The 15321-nt window shown below is 46.5% G+C and overlaps 1 protein-coding gene across 1 annotated transcript in view; it reads left to right on the top strand.

Annotated features, from left to right (window-relative positions):
• LOC143122305 (tyrosine-protein phosphatase non-receptor type 4-like) overlaps nt 1-12909 on the top strand; it is a gene marked incomplete at its 3' end in the record, with an annotated part of 46759 nt that extends 33850 nt beyond the window's left edge. The window contains 5 exon segments of the mRNA XM_076283135.1: nt 2908-2971; nt 5326-5498; nt 8609-8677; nt 12167-12301; nt 12754-12909. Coding sequence (XP_076139250.1) covers nt 2908-2971; nt 5326-5498; nt 8609-8677; nt 12167-12301; nt 12754-12909 — 597 coding nt within the window.
• Nucleotides 12910-15321: the final 2412 nt, after the last annotated feature.

The following is a 15321-nucleotide window of genomic DNA, read 5'->3' on the forward strand; positions in this document are numbered from 1 at the left end:
ACGGGAGTTCTTTAGCGACACCTAACGCAATCTTTAGCCTCGCCTTAGCTCTGAAGCTCTGATTGGCGCCTATGTTTTTTTTGTCAGGTCGTCGGTCGAGTCCGTCAGTCATTAGCAGCACTAAGGTTAGACCCACAAGAGTTAGAGGATCCGCTGGTCTCTTTAAGATCGTAAGTTTGAGAACTTCAGTTACAGTGACGTTAGTACAGGCGAAAGAGTGGTGGATAAGATGAAACTGTGTGTCGGCGTTGATCAGCAGTTGTTGGGTATGTGAGTGGAAAAAATGCTACACATATTCGAAGCCATCACCCAGATGATGTAGGCTACCAATCACTGAAACGAGGGGAAAAAAAACTTACCCTGCGCTTCAGCAGCCTTTGGATACACATACAAATAGGGCCAAAACCTATGGCTTAAATTAAATGATTTCGTAATGACAGAAAGCTATGTAAATCGCGTGGTAATTACCTTTATGTTGGGGTAACTTGTAACTTCTCACATGAGGAGCTGGTAGTGTTAAGTGCATAGACAGCAAAATAAAGTGACAACGCTAACCAGGCTAATAAACAAACCATGCTACGGTGAGTTAACGTCAAAGGGCAAAGTCACGTGACTTCTAGTTGTAGTCTGTTTATGAAATAAAAGGAGCAATTTCGTTTTTTAAAAAAAGGCAAAATATTGTGATATTTTCACAGTTAGTAGGCTAGATTATTACTTTACACACAATACAAAAAAATATTGAGGCAAATTGTAGACCCTTCCATATACAACTAAACACAGATGTTGAAGGTCTTGCTTAAGTGGATTTTTAAAAATAATTTTTCTATGTAATTTGCACTTTCAGAAATAAGAGATGCTGTAGGCCTATTTTCAGTTTTATAGCTGATTGTCTTATTTTGTTTACAAGTTACAGATGGAGTCTGGGTACTTATTGTACTGTTTAGACTACATCTTACACACTTCAGGCTGTTCAGATAGCTCAGGGAAGAGACTGTATGACACTAGGTGGTACAGCCTGAGACATGTACAAAAAAAAAATGCTTTCTGCATTTTTGTTTTGCTTTTCCCTCCATTGTACCGAACTCGTACCGAACCGTGATGTCCGAACCGAGGTATGAACCGAACCGTGACTTCTGTGTACCGTTACACCCCTAGTGTGTGTGTGTATGTATGTGTGTGTGTGTGTGTGTGTGTCTGTGTTTGAGAATTAAATTATGTGTGAGGATATATATTAGTGACATACAGATGCTTGAACGTTGAATGAGGACATGTCATAATAAATGATAGTTGGATGGGTCAGCAGTGTTTTGAAAACTATTTTTTAGTATTTTATCGGACATTGTTGACCCCCTGCGAGTCTCAATGTGTGTGTGAAACCCAAAGTGATCCAATTTTGAAGGGGCAGAGTGAGGGCAGAACTAGGAGGGGAAGGGCAGGAGAACTAGGAGGGGCAGGAGAAGTTTTAGAAAAGCCCTTTATGGGCGCCTGGGATGACTCGTCTGTGTGTGTGTTTGTGGAGAGTATTTTGAGAGGGAACCCTGAGCTTGCCAGACCCAAACCAGCACCAAAATTACTACACACACACACACACACACACACACACACACACACACACACACACACACACCAGTGAAGGCAGTTTTTGGGGGAAATGGCTTTTCCAGGCCTACTGCTTGATCCCATGCCCTTCACAAACAACCAGGCTCTAAACGCACAGGCATACACACACACACACACACACACACACACACACACACACAAATACAGCAGACGTGAAAGAGCTCCTCTCAGTACAGCATTGTGTCTCCTTTTTATCAGAAATTGCTTACTTCAGATTAAAAGATACCTTGAAAACACACTTTCACACTGACATAAAAATTGCATGGCACACACACACACACACACACTTTCACACACTTCAACACAAAAAGAGAGTTGCTCCTCTCCTTTGAACCAGAAAGTGGACAGAAGCCACTAGAGCATGGTCACAGACACACACACACACACACACACACACACACACAAACTATCTTTCTCAAATATACACACACTTGCGTACTGTCACACTATCCCTTACGACACACACACATTCCCCCCACTCTCTCTCGCTCTCTTGCACACCCATTCACACACACTCTGTCTCTCTCTCTCTCTCTCTCTCTGGGTGTCGACATTTGGACAGCAGTGTAATGGTGGCGCTTTAATCCCAGTTAGATCAACTAGGGCCCCACCACAGCCCAGATGGGGAGTGCTGATGAAATATTGATTACCAGCACAGCACACACACACACACACACACACACACACACACACACACACACACACACACACACACACACTGAGGCCACTTCCCTCGCCAAGTGCCCAGGGATCTCTCAGCAGCCACTCATCTCCACCACATACACACACACACACACACACACTCAAAACTCTGTCTGACTCACCCACACACACACACACACAGCATGCAGTCTCCAGTCGGTTAAATTCACTGTCGGACAGTTTGTGTCAGAATTGATATTGCTGTAGAGGCAGTTATGATTTCTTAAATGTGTGTGTGTTGGTGTCAGGGGATCGAGCGGAGTGTATGGTTCCGATGTCCACAGGGGATTGGAGTGTGTGCCCACAAAACTAATAGCATGCTCAAAAAGGAATGTTACTCATGAACTGTGTCAGATTGTAATAGCAGCAAATCTATTTAGAGTGTGTGTGTGTGTGTGTCTGAGTGTGTGTGTGTGTCTGAGTCACGCTTTGAGGAGATGTTCTGAAATGGGTCAGGAGAAGATGAGTGCCTCATTCACGACACACACACACACACATTCTCACTCTCTGCTTTGAAAATGGGGGCGAGCTGTGAAGCGTTGTGTAACCCATATTTTTCTCTTTCTCCCCCTCTCCCTTTTCTAGGTTGAAGATTGTAAAAATATCTTTTAAATGTAAACAGTTTTTTATTCAACTCCGAAGAGAGCCGGTAAGTACGCCTACCCCCCCCCCCCCACCCCCCCCCCCTAGTGTCATGTGATGTGGTTCTCTGCAGGCAGAGCAGCATCTTAAACCCAGCACGGTTATTAACCACTGCAACTCAATAATGAAGGAGGCTTGTTTCAAACATATATTGCATAGCATTGCTGTGTGTTGCCCGACTGTTGCACTGTATTCCAGGTGTTAGCATAGTATGTTAGTTTGTGGTGTTCATGTCCATATGTGTGTTGGGATCCCGGGTGGTGTTTTTGTGCAGCAGCAGCAGGGGCTACTCAAGGCGGTGGGCTTCTAGAATGTGTCCTCGCATTCCGTGTGGTGACATGTCAGAATTCCAGTGGCGCTAGCAATGTGCGCTAACACCCCTCGGCTCGCACTCCCGCTTGTCGGAGCTCGCCCGATCTCTTAACCCCTCCTCCTCCTGGTGTTCATCTGCAGAGACTGACTGTAATTACCCCCACAGACCCCCACCACACACACACGCGCACACACACGTACATACCCTTAAGCACCTTGTAGTGGGTATTAATCATGGAGTGCAGATAATGCACTTTGTGTGTGCTGCCCAGAGACTTGACTGAAACAGAGATGTAAATCGCCAGAGCCCCTCATCTTCTCTCATTATTCCTCTCTCTCTTGCTCTCTCTCTCTCCCTCTCCCTCTCCCCATCCCTCCTCTCTCTTTCTCTCTCTCTCTCTCTCTCTCTCTCCCCCTCCCTCCCCTTTCTCTCTATCTCTCTCTCTTTCCATCTCACTCTCTCCCACTATCTCTCAGTCTTTCTCTTTCTTTCTCTCTCTCTCTTTTTCCCCTTTCCTTACACACTCTTCTCTTTCTCTCCCTTGTACACACTCGTCTCTTACACACACTCTTTACCCTCACTATTCCTCCCTCTCTCTCTGTCTCTCAAACTCACACACACACAAACACACAAACACTTTCCCTGCATTCCTCCCTCCTACTACTCTCTCACATACATACCGGTACATACATACATGCACACGCACATACACACACTTTCTTTCCTTGCATTCCTCTCTCCTACTACTCTCTCACACACACACACACACACACACACACACACACACACACACACACACACACTATTTCTCTCTCCCACTCTCTCCAACCAATGGTGCCACTGTGGAGATAAACACTGCACTTCACAATGTTCAGCGACTGGGACTCTTTTTCTCCTCCTTCATTTCCCCCCCTCTCCTCCTCCTCTGAGCGGTTCTGCTAAAAGCAGGACACCATGGCGGGGGCCCCATCCATAATTCATCGCCAAATGGCACAGTTTGGTGTTATCACAGTCCTGCTGAATGAGAGGAATTTGGAGAGCGGTGCTGTACGACTCCGTGGTGTGGTGTGGTGTGCGGAGGGTGGGGGAGGATGGAGGCGTTGGTGATGGGGGGGGGGGGGGGGGGTGTGAGAGTGTATCTGGGAGAAAGAGTAGCGCTAATGCTAACCGCTAAGCTGCAGTAACAACATGCTTTCTCCCAACACGTGTGCTGAACAGCTATATATCATACAAAACAGTCTGTGAGTGTTTTGGGTGGGAAATGCAAATAACTAAAAGGCCATCTCCTTTCTAATAGGCTTTTTTCTCATTTCACCAGCTTGGTGACAAACACAGTATTGTTTGTGTGTCTAATAATGACCAACCATTCTTCCAGTTCACCCAATATGGATAGCTCAGCTTAGCTTCAGTCCTAGTCCATAGCTAATCACATCAAATCCAGTGCAAAGCTGAAACGACAAACAAATGACCATTATCCCAACACCTGTGTCCACATCTGTATGTCCCGGCATATGTTGTGTAATTGTATGCGTCTTCTTGGGGGTGGGGGTTAAATCTGGACACCTCACTGCAGTGTGTTCCCCTTTGTGTGTGTTCACAGCGGAAAAACACACAGTACACACAGGTCACCACCCTTTCAGCTGGGTGGTCAATGGTAGTAAAATTGAGGTGAAATGAATTGAAATGATCTGTGTGTTTAATGGTGTGTGGTAATGAAAGTGCTTGCTTACTGATTTAAGAAAGGCATACTAAACTCCTCTCTCCTGTCCCCCCCCCTCTTTCTCCTTCTCCATCTCTGCCTCTCTCTGTCTATCGCTCTCCCTCCCTCCCTCCATCTCTTTCCTCTCTCTGTTTCTCTCCATTTCTCCCTCTCTCCCTTCCTCTCTCTCTGTCTCTCTCTCCCTCCCTCGCTCTGTCTATCTTTCTCCCTCCCTTCCTCGCTCTGTCTATTTCTCTCTCTCCCTCCCTCTCCATCTCTCTCCTGCTCCCTCTCGCTCGCTCTCTCCATCTCCCTCCCTCCATCCCTCCATCCCTCCGTCCCTCTGCAGAACGAGAGTAGAGAGACACTGCTGGGCTTCAACATGGTGAACTACCGCGCCTGTAAGAACCTGTGGAAGGCCTGTGTGGAGCACCACACCTTCTTCCGCCTGGACCAGCCCGTGCCCCCGCAGAAGAACTTCTTTGCACATTACTTCTCCCTGGGCTCCAAGTTCCGCTACTGGTGAGAGCGCCTCCCTGTGGTCTGGGGTGGACTCCCTGCCCCACTCCTTTTGGGTTGCACTAAAGCAATTCTCATTACCTTTAATGCACAATTGCTTGATTTGTTGATCAATATTATGATTGATTGCAGGAGAATATGTGAAGCATGACGATCTATTCACCCCTGTGTAGAATGTAGAGCCCCTGTGTTAAGTCCCTAAAGACCCTTAACCCTTCAGAAGGAGAGTTTTGAACATTCTAACTGAAGATTCTGTTCCGCAACAATGTAAGATTCTAAAATTCCATGTTCAATTCAATGAACCCAGATATTCTTTAATTTCCATCACAACGTTTCAACATTCCCGTTCAACATTCTTTTCATACGGAATCATTCTGTAAGTAAATCATGGAAAATAAGACGCTTGATCTCCAAGGAACATCAGTCCCTCTAATGCAGAGCTGAGCCCTGGAGGAAGTCCAGCTGGCCAGCTGTATCTGTAATATTATATTTGCATCGAGTGTGCTGTCTTGAGGCAGTGACTATGTTGGCAGGGGATTGGGGGCTGGGGGTCTTGTCTCCTCTTGATGGGTAAAGTATGAGAGTTTGAATAATTGGGGACTGTGGGGTGTGACCCTAGCCGGCCAGACTTTAGCAAAGTCCTTTTAGGCAAGTCCCTCCACTCGGCGGCCATATACCAACGTTTTATGGGCACTCATCGGGCACAGTCTTTGGGTCGAACTGCGCATGCGCAAGGCTTCACGACACCAATCTTGCTCCAGCGGCGAGATCACAACACATGATTGGCACGATGTCTTCACAACACACCATATGATTGGCTCAATGTATTCACATCACACCACATGATTGGCTCAATGTATTCACATGTCGACGTTTTGCCGAGGAAGGGGTGGGATATGTGTAGACAACGGCCATATTGGCGTGACAAACTAGCCCCATGCATTTCTATGGAGTATTTTTTGAGTGCTGTGTCTCTCCACATTAGAAAGTCTCTGCCTTTAGCCAGTTAGCTGTAAGTCTGCTGAGGTCATCGTTCGTCGTGTAGCGCGTGCAGCTAAGGCAGTCGATGCTAAAACTGGGTTCCACAAAATGTGAATCCACACCCATTTCCCCCATCTTCATATGAGTATGCTAGCATAGTATTGAAATGAATGGGATCGCTTATAGGTCTATTTCTTGCCTGTATGGGAGTAGGGCAGGGACGGCAACAACTAGCCAATGCTAATGCAATGGTACAGTTGATGGTGCGATTGATATTGCTGATTACATTAGCATTGGCTGTTTCTGATGCTGCTGCTGCTGCTTATACTAGCGAATGCTAATGTTTTTGTTCACAATGCTAACGTTGCGCTTCATCGTACTGATGTGGCTGCCTGTTCCCGATGCTGCTGCTGCTTATACTAGCGAATGCTAATGTTTTTGTTTACAATGCTAACGTTGCTGTTCATCGTACTGATGTGGCTGCCTGTACTAATGTAGCCTCTGCTAAAGTCAATGCTAACATTGTAGGTGATGCTACTCCTAATGCTTCTGTTGATTTAGCCAATACTAATATTGCTATTGATATTACTGCTGATGGTGGTGCTGCTGCTGTAGCTATGCTAATGCTGCTGCTGCTGCTGCTGTAGCTATGCTAATGCTGCTGCTACTGCTGGCCCAGCCTCTGGAGCAGTGTGGGCTGGCTGGCAGCGTTGCATAACCAACCCATATGTTCAAGAAGCCGTTACACAACCACCATTTATCCCAAATACTCTTCTACCAACACACACACACACACACACACACACACACACACACACACACACACACACACACACACACACACACAGTCAGACTTGCCCATGCACATGGCACTCTTGTTGCTGCATGATGCTCACTTATTAATTTGTATACTACTGAACTTTTAGCTTTAGGCACACTTGGGTACACACACACACACACACACACACACACACACACACACACACACACACACACACATACATACACATACATACCGTATATACATACAGACACTAATAAGTTTCATCTTACGTTCACATATGCACACACACACACATTTTTCTCATCTCCCATTGCACATTATTACATAATGAATATCCAGTGTGAGCCCATGTAAAGGGATCAGATGCCATTGCCAATGAATCATGCCTGTGTGCTCAGTGGGAAAACGCCTCTGTCAGCAGCGGCATGAGTGTGGGAGTTCTCCCATCATCCTTTGCTGCCCTGCGGGCCACTTCGCTCCCTTAAGCCCACGGCACTCCAGCTCGTCTAGATCTCCATCTTTGACACACACACAGACGGCACACACCCAGGCGCCAGCCTCCTCACAGCCCCGGGGTGCTTTCGCTTTGCGGCATAAGCGGTGGTAGGGTATTGGCCGGGGATCTGGGCTGGAAGTAGCCAGAAATGTTGTGGGTTCAGTTCCCGGCTGTCTTTGAGCAAAGGGGCAATTCCACGAAAAGCTGTCACGTCCATAACGCCAACTAAATGCCAAGGTAGTTGTATGATGCGAATGATTATGTGAACCGTTTTTTATGCAGGTTCTACAACCAAGAAGAGTGAATACTCAAATTTCAAGTAATCACCATTCACATCATACCATGGCATTGTGTTGGCGTTATGGACGTGACCGTTTTGCGTGGAATTGCCCCAAGGCAGTTGAATCCGACTTGCTCTGGGGCGACTGGCCCTTGTAATAGTTGACGTATGTAAGTCACTTTTGATAAAGGCGTCAGCCAAGTGCTTGTAAAGAGCTAGCTCTCTGACTAGGAACATTCAGTGCTCAGACCCTGGTCTGAGGTTTTCCGTTTTACCCACATTGAACTTTCTTTTTGTTAGTTTGTTTTTGTGAAACCATTGCAAATTGTTCAAAGTCATTTGCTTTGAACGTTTCGCCTCTGTTCACCAAATTTGAATGCTCATCAGATCTGGTGCTGATCCATGAGCTTTCAGTGTCGTTACTGCCAGCTGTGTTAGGGCTCCAGGGGAGACGGTGATGAGCATGCAGTGGATATGAGGTCATAATGAAATCATTATGACTTGGATGATGAAGGTGAAATAAACTTGAGTGTGAATACGTTTGTAAATGTGTGTGTGTGTGTGTTTTTCAGTGGGAGGACGGAGGCGCAGTCGGTGCAGTATGGAAAAGAGAAGGGCAACAAGAACCGTGTGTTTGCCAGGTAACCCATCCTCCACTCTTTATCAGTGTCCACACACACACACACGCACACACATTCACAAGCCACGTTTACATGGACACTTCTATTCCGATTAGAAACGGAAAAACGGCTCAATCTGAATAAAAATTGTCATATAAACACCTCAATCGGAATGAAAGGTGGTCTAGTCCGTTCCTATTCCAAATGAACAGCCATGTTTACGGTCATTCATATTGACTGCTGTATCTTTTCAAGGAAAAGTAGGCAAAAACGGCTGTTTCTGTTGAAGATTCTAAAGCGATTAAGAGCACCTGATCGGAATAGAACGTACCCCATGTAAACAGACGCCACTCATTTTCCAATCGGAATAGTTTAATCGAAATAACAAAACTGTGTAAACGTGGCTACAGACGAAATGTTATTGTTAACAGTTTAGATGAAATGATTTAGGATGGCTTTCTTCTCAAAAGTGACACACTATGGTTCCAACACAACTTTTGCCTGCAAGTGGTCAAGTGAAAGCTCTCTGTTAACCATCACTTTCAATCCTATGTAATCCGTCTCCAGATGGATGTGTCTCTTGCTGAAAATCACTTGTAGTCCGTAGCAGTATTGAAAATGCAACTGCAAGGGTACATCAAGCATGTTCACCCACCTTGAGAAAGCAAACCTTCAGTGCAGATCAAAGTATGTGTGCCATTTATAACATTGATCATAAAAATGCACTCAAAATAGTTCTCCACATCCTGGCTAAATCTGTGTTGGGTAACCTCACATACCTCTTACCTCACACACACACCCCTATTGGCGTGTGCCGTGAAACCATGATATGACCGTTCTTATGTCCCAGCGAGCCCAGCTGTGCTTGTCGTCTGGGTGGCGTTTTCAGGTGGCAGCGTTGCACGCTGTACTGCTGGGTGATGATGTGGAGTTCATGTTCAGTTCAGAGCGACGCAGTCATCGTCGTCATCGTTGTTGTTGTTGTGTAATTATTATGAGGAGTTCATGTTGGTGTCACCCTCACCCAGACTAGGCAGGGAGGAAATGGCACTGTGCTGTTTCTGCCCCAGCATTTCAACGACACACACACACACACCCCGATGCCTTAGCTGCTGCCCTCAGAGGCACATCGGGGACATTTCAGAGAGGAGCGTGTGCACTCATGTCTGAGGGTAATACAGTGAGATGCTGCCAGCCAGCCCTGGATTACTGCTGTGTGTGTGCGTATACATGAAAGGATTAGACACACATATATACATAGGCTTAGACACACACATATATATACATACAGATATATACACACACACACACACAAGGGGAACATATGAGCAACTGTGTTTTTCAGATAAGTAGCTGATAATGTTTTGGCTAAAATGACAAAGGGATTCCACAGTCTAGTTGCTAGGTCTGTGAGTGTGAGTGTCTACTCCTGTGTATGTATGTGTATGTACATGTGCCTTGAACACACACACACACACACACACTCTCATACAGAGATAGATAGATAGACACACGCGCACACACACACACACACACACACACACATATATATATATATATGCACACACCCAGTGTAAGTGCCACTGTGGTCGGAAACCTTGAAGAGACGCCTAGTTTGTGCAGGAAGTAGAGACAGCACAGAGAGGCTTCAGCGTTGCAGGGGATCTGTCATCGCGCGCGCACACACACACGCTCGCGCGCACACACACACACACACGCACGCATGCGCACACAGGGGTGGAGGCGCACACACATACACATGCTCAGTTTGTCCAAGAACAACAGAGATGCTGGAGGTATCGCCGCACCCAGAACATGAACTTCATGCTGTCCACAGGTACACTATCTCTCTCGCTCACACACACACACACACACACACACACACACACACACACAGACAAGAGAGTTCTCCAATATGTCTGTTTCCGTTTTGTCCACATTTACGGTGACAGAAAAACGTGGCTGTTTTGAAACAGAAAGGATGATCTGTTGATGCAGGAAATGATGGCATGGAGGCGCATGTTGGCTTTCTTTGTTGTGACTGCTGAAGGGACTGTGTGTGTGTGTGTGTGTTTGTGTGTGTCAGTGATGGCCCCTCTGTGGTGGTGCATGCACAGACCGAGTACCCTGTGTGTGTGTGTTTGTGTGTGTGTGTGTGTGTGTGTGTCTGTGTCTCGTGTGGGCCTGCGTCTCGGCTCAGTAATCTGATCAAATTGAGACGTTTTCTCATTGGTTTTTTGAGATAATCCTCCAAAGCTTTATTTAGATTTTTTTGCCTGTCTTTCTTTCTAAAACGGGCAATTCTTCTGTGTCACGCATAGAAAAATGCTTAAGGCTAAGCCTTCATACGTCACCCATGTCTCACTCGTACACGCGTACAGGCACACGAACACGCACACACACACACACACTTAACCTGACCTGAGAGTGCAGAATGTGCACGTGTCATCATTTCTTTAACAATTGTACTTGTACTTCTGCTTTAAATAGCAAACCTGTGGCAAAAGCTACACTGTCATTCACTATTCTATTTATTTTAGCTCCCCCCCCTTTCTCTCTCTTTCATCTCTCCATCTCCCTCTCCATCTTTCTCTCTCTCTCTCTCTCCCTCTCTCTACCCCCCTCTCTCTCCATTATTCAACATCACAACGCCTACTTTTGTTTTTCTTTATCCCCCTTCTCCCTCCCTTAACCTCAGTGGCTTTCAGTTGTGCTAGTTCACTACTGTGTGTGTGTGTGTGTGTGTGTGTGTGTGTGTGTGTGTGTGTGTGTGTGTGTGTGTGTGTGTGTGTGTGTGTTGTCTGTCTGCACACGCTGGCAGGACAACAGCTCTCTGAGAGGCACTCTTGCACACCAGACTTTGCTCCTGTGGCTTATTTGTTTATTTATTTATTTGTCTGCGGTATAGCTTGTGTTTATTTTGAAACGCAGAACTAAGTGACTGTGTGCGTTAGTGTGTTTTCAGCAGCACTGTATTTTTTTCTTCCTAGTTTCTTTTTTATGAGCCCTTAATTTGAGCTGTCTTATTAATGATTTATGGAGTTCCTGCTCTACTTTAAGGTGTGTGTTGGATGGATGGGGGGGCACAGGGCACCCTTTGGCATCAGGACATTCTCATCATCAGGGTTGCACTGTTTATTGTGTGTGTGTGTGTGTGTGTGTGGCAGGGATAGGCACGCTTCAGACAGTGGTACAAGCGTCGTGGTTTGATTTGTTTTCAGCTCAGAAAGTCATGTAAATGTCGCGACTATTTTTAAACAGTAGAGAAAGAGCAGGAGGTCAGCTCCAAAGCGAAGAGCTGCCTGAGTCTCTCGAACACACACACACACACACACACACACACACACACACACACACACACACACACACACACACACACACCTCCCACCCAACCTGTACTGTGCCCAGATCTCCCACACCCATCTCAGCTTGGGTATCGACCAATCGTGTGTCAGCATGCTGTTGATTGACAGGTGTAGGCGCGCTGTGATTGGCTGTTCTTGTGTGCAGGTCTCCCAGCAAGCCCCTGGTGCGGAAGCTGATGAGCGGGATGGACTGGGAGACGGTGAGCCGGACGTCGCTCTCAGACGACCGCCTGGAGACGCAGAGTCTGCCCACGCGCTCACCGCCGGGCACCCCGAACCAGTGAGTCTGCGCACACACACACACACACACGCAGATATACACAAGCACACACTTGTACAAATATATATATAGAGACGCACAAAGACATGTTAAGACGTACACGTACACGTGCACAGACACACACACTCGTCTGTATACATACAGATGCTTGCACAAATACACATTATGCATGTTGAGAAGAAATTGTCATAAAAACGACCGGAATTCTGGTAGGTATTTTGAAAGCTTTTGAAAACACACGGACAGAGAGACACAAGTATGCACGACAACATGTCAAGAAATGTCTCCTAGCCTGCAGGGATTATAAGACGGCGGATTTAAATCCGTGGAGTCCTGCATCAAACTCCTGTCTCTGACTGTTCTTGAACACTTAATGCATGGCTATGCCTGATTCTATGGCTTTTTCTGTTCTACATCTGTTAATGTGTGTGTGTGTGTGTGTTTGTACACAGGAACTCCATGTTTGCACAAGAGGGCACACGTGTGCGTCCATCCTCCGTGGGACACCTGGTCGATCACGTGATTCACCCCTCCCCCAGCCAGACATTCACCAATCACAAATCGGCCTCCTCCACACAGGCCAATAGCATCAGCCTTGACTCCACCCCGTAAGTCAAGGCCCCTCCCTCTCTTTGCCCCTCATGTACAGTGTGTGTGTGTGTGTATGTGTGTGTGTCCCTTTTGGCATTTGCCTCTGTGGAAATCCTGTAGTTAGTCATCAATGAATAAGATGTCCTCTTCCTGACAACTCAAAAGTTTTGCCAAAATGATAAACTGTCTGCAGGGTTTTGGAAATGCTGGCTTGAACAAAATGTCATGAATGAGGCTGTAGTGGTATTTTTTGTATTTGTTGGTCAAACTGCAGCTGTGAGGAAGTAGAGAAATGTCGTCATGGAGGCCTGCTGAGAACTTAATCATGAGCATCAATCATCAAAATTGTCTGTTGGTAGAAGTGAGTGAGAACCCTGAGAGATCTCATCTCTGGAACTCGTGTGTGTGTGTGTGAGTGTCTGTATCTGAGCTGAACTGTTGTGAACCAGAGTCTCCATCATGTCTGCAGGTTGAGCAAATGAGGTAGAACCCTGTAAGATCCAGACCTCTCTGTGTGGGGTTGGGTGGTACTGTAGGTATTAGACCGTGTGTGTGTGTGTGTGTGTGTGATAGAGCCTATAGACCTCTGAACCTCTGTGTGTGTGCGGGACGGGGTAGACCCTCTAGGGCTATATGTGTGGTTTTCTGTGCTTATGTCGCTATACTTCACTGCTGTATATTCCAATCGGTTCCACGACTGTTTGGTATGTCAAATTAGATTTGTTTTTATGGCATCCAAAGCCCTACTTCCTTTCTTTTTCAAATCATTCACAACCAGGTTGAAGTTACCAGTTGTAGTATACTTCAGCCCTTTTGCACGCTCAGTTTAAAGCAAGGGTGAATTATTTGCCTGACATCTGGATTCTTTCTGAATTTTTAGTTTTTTGTTGATAAATCGTCAGGGGCCAGGGCCCAGGCCAGAACTTGTGCAAGACTTGTAGGTTCTGCTGTAGACCCTTTTTTTTTCTCTCCCTCTCTCTCTCTCTCTCTCTCTCTCTCTCTCTCTCTCTCTCTCCCTCCCTCTCTCTCTCTCTCTCTCTCTCTCGCTCTCTCTCGCTCTCTCTCTCTCTCTCTCTCTCTCTCTCTCTCTCTCTCTCTCTCTCTCTTTTAAAAGCGCCCATAAAACATGTTTACGCCCAGAGGAGCGCACACAGGATCACACACCACACCAGCACAGTCGACGTGGAGCCTTCCTGTCAGTTTACCAGCAGTAGACAGCACTGCTATAAACTCCACACCCGCTCTTTATCGCCTGTGTGTGCATGTGTGTCTGTGTATATGTGGTTGTCATTGTGCAGCACTGACAACTACCAAGTCTGGACCACAAAGTGCCTTCAACAACATTAGCAGACTCACTTAATTAAACTCGAGTGAAGACCGCCGACCCAGCCAGATCAAAGCCCAACCCTCTGCGTGTGTGTGTGTCTGTGTGTGTGTGCGCTCTTGAACTCCTCTTTGTCTCTGTGTGTGTGTTCGGCCATGCTGGAATATTATTTTGTCATTTTACTTCCTTGTCACTGACTGAAATCTGCTGCTCGTTGAAAACGCACACATTGACACATCATGATTCCACACACACACACACACATACACACACACACACACACAGATGTACGCACACGCACGCATACATACACAGATGTGTGTACACACACACACACACACACACACACACACACACACACAGAGTGAGAGCTGTGAATGCCCTGCTCTGTGTTTCCCACTTTGACCTCCACCACCTGCACAGACAGCCAAAACTGCCCTGCAAGGGGAAAATACACACACACACACACACACACAGGGCTTTAGTAGGCTCAGGGCTGTTGACTCAGCACTTTCACCTGTCGGGGTTGAGGCAAAAGGGTTCCCTGTATGTCACACTTCTAGAACGCTGCTGGTGGTGGTGTTTGTTGTTTACTGTTTATTTTCGTTGATGTTGTTTATTTTCTCTTATTCCAGTTCATGAGCTCCTCTCCCTTTCTGCCCGCTCCGTGCTGTCTGACATATGCTCTTCACCATTTTCTCTCTATCTATCTATCTATCTCTCTCTCTCTCTCTCTCTCTCTCTCTCTCTCTCTCTCTCTCTCTCTCTCTCTCTCTCTCTCTCTCTCTCTCTCTCTCTCTCTCTCTCTCTCTCTCTCTCTCTCTCTCTCTCACCCCCTCCCTCCCTCTCTATCTCTGCTGTCGCTCTGAGGCGGGTGTGTTTATTATGTAAATGCAGGGTGTGGAGGCATGGCATCGTCAGCAGACTACCAAATAGAGGCTGCTCTAATGGGCATCTTCCCTGGACCAACACGCCACTCTCAGCACACACACACACACACACACGGATATACCAACTTACACACACACAAACACACAAGCATACGCTGACACACACATGCACTCACAAAACTCTAAGGAGAGCTTGAGTCCTAAAGGATTCAGCA

Source organism: Alosa pseudoharengus, unplaced genomic scaffold, assembly GCF_046254945.1.
Source record: "Alosa pseudoharengus isolate Yale_2024_CS ecotype anadromous, Long Island Sound unplaced genomic scaffold, YU_APseudo_1.1 YU_APseudo_1.1_scf_137, whole genome shotgun sequence".
Taxonomy (NCBI): domain Eukaryota; kingdom Metazoa; phylum Chordata; class Actinopteri; order Clupeiformes; family Clupeidae; genus Alosa; species Alosa pseudoharengus.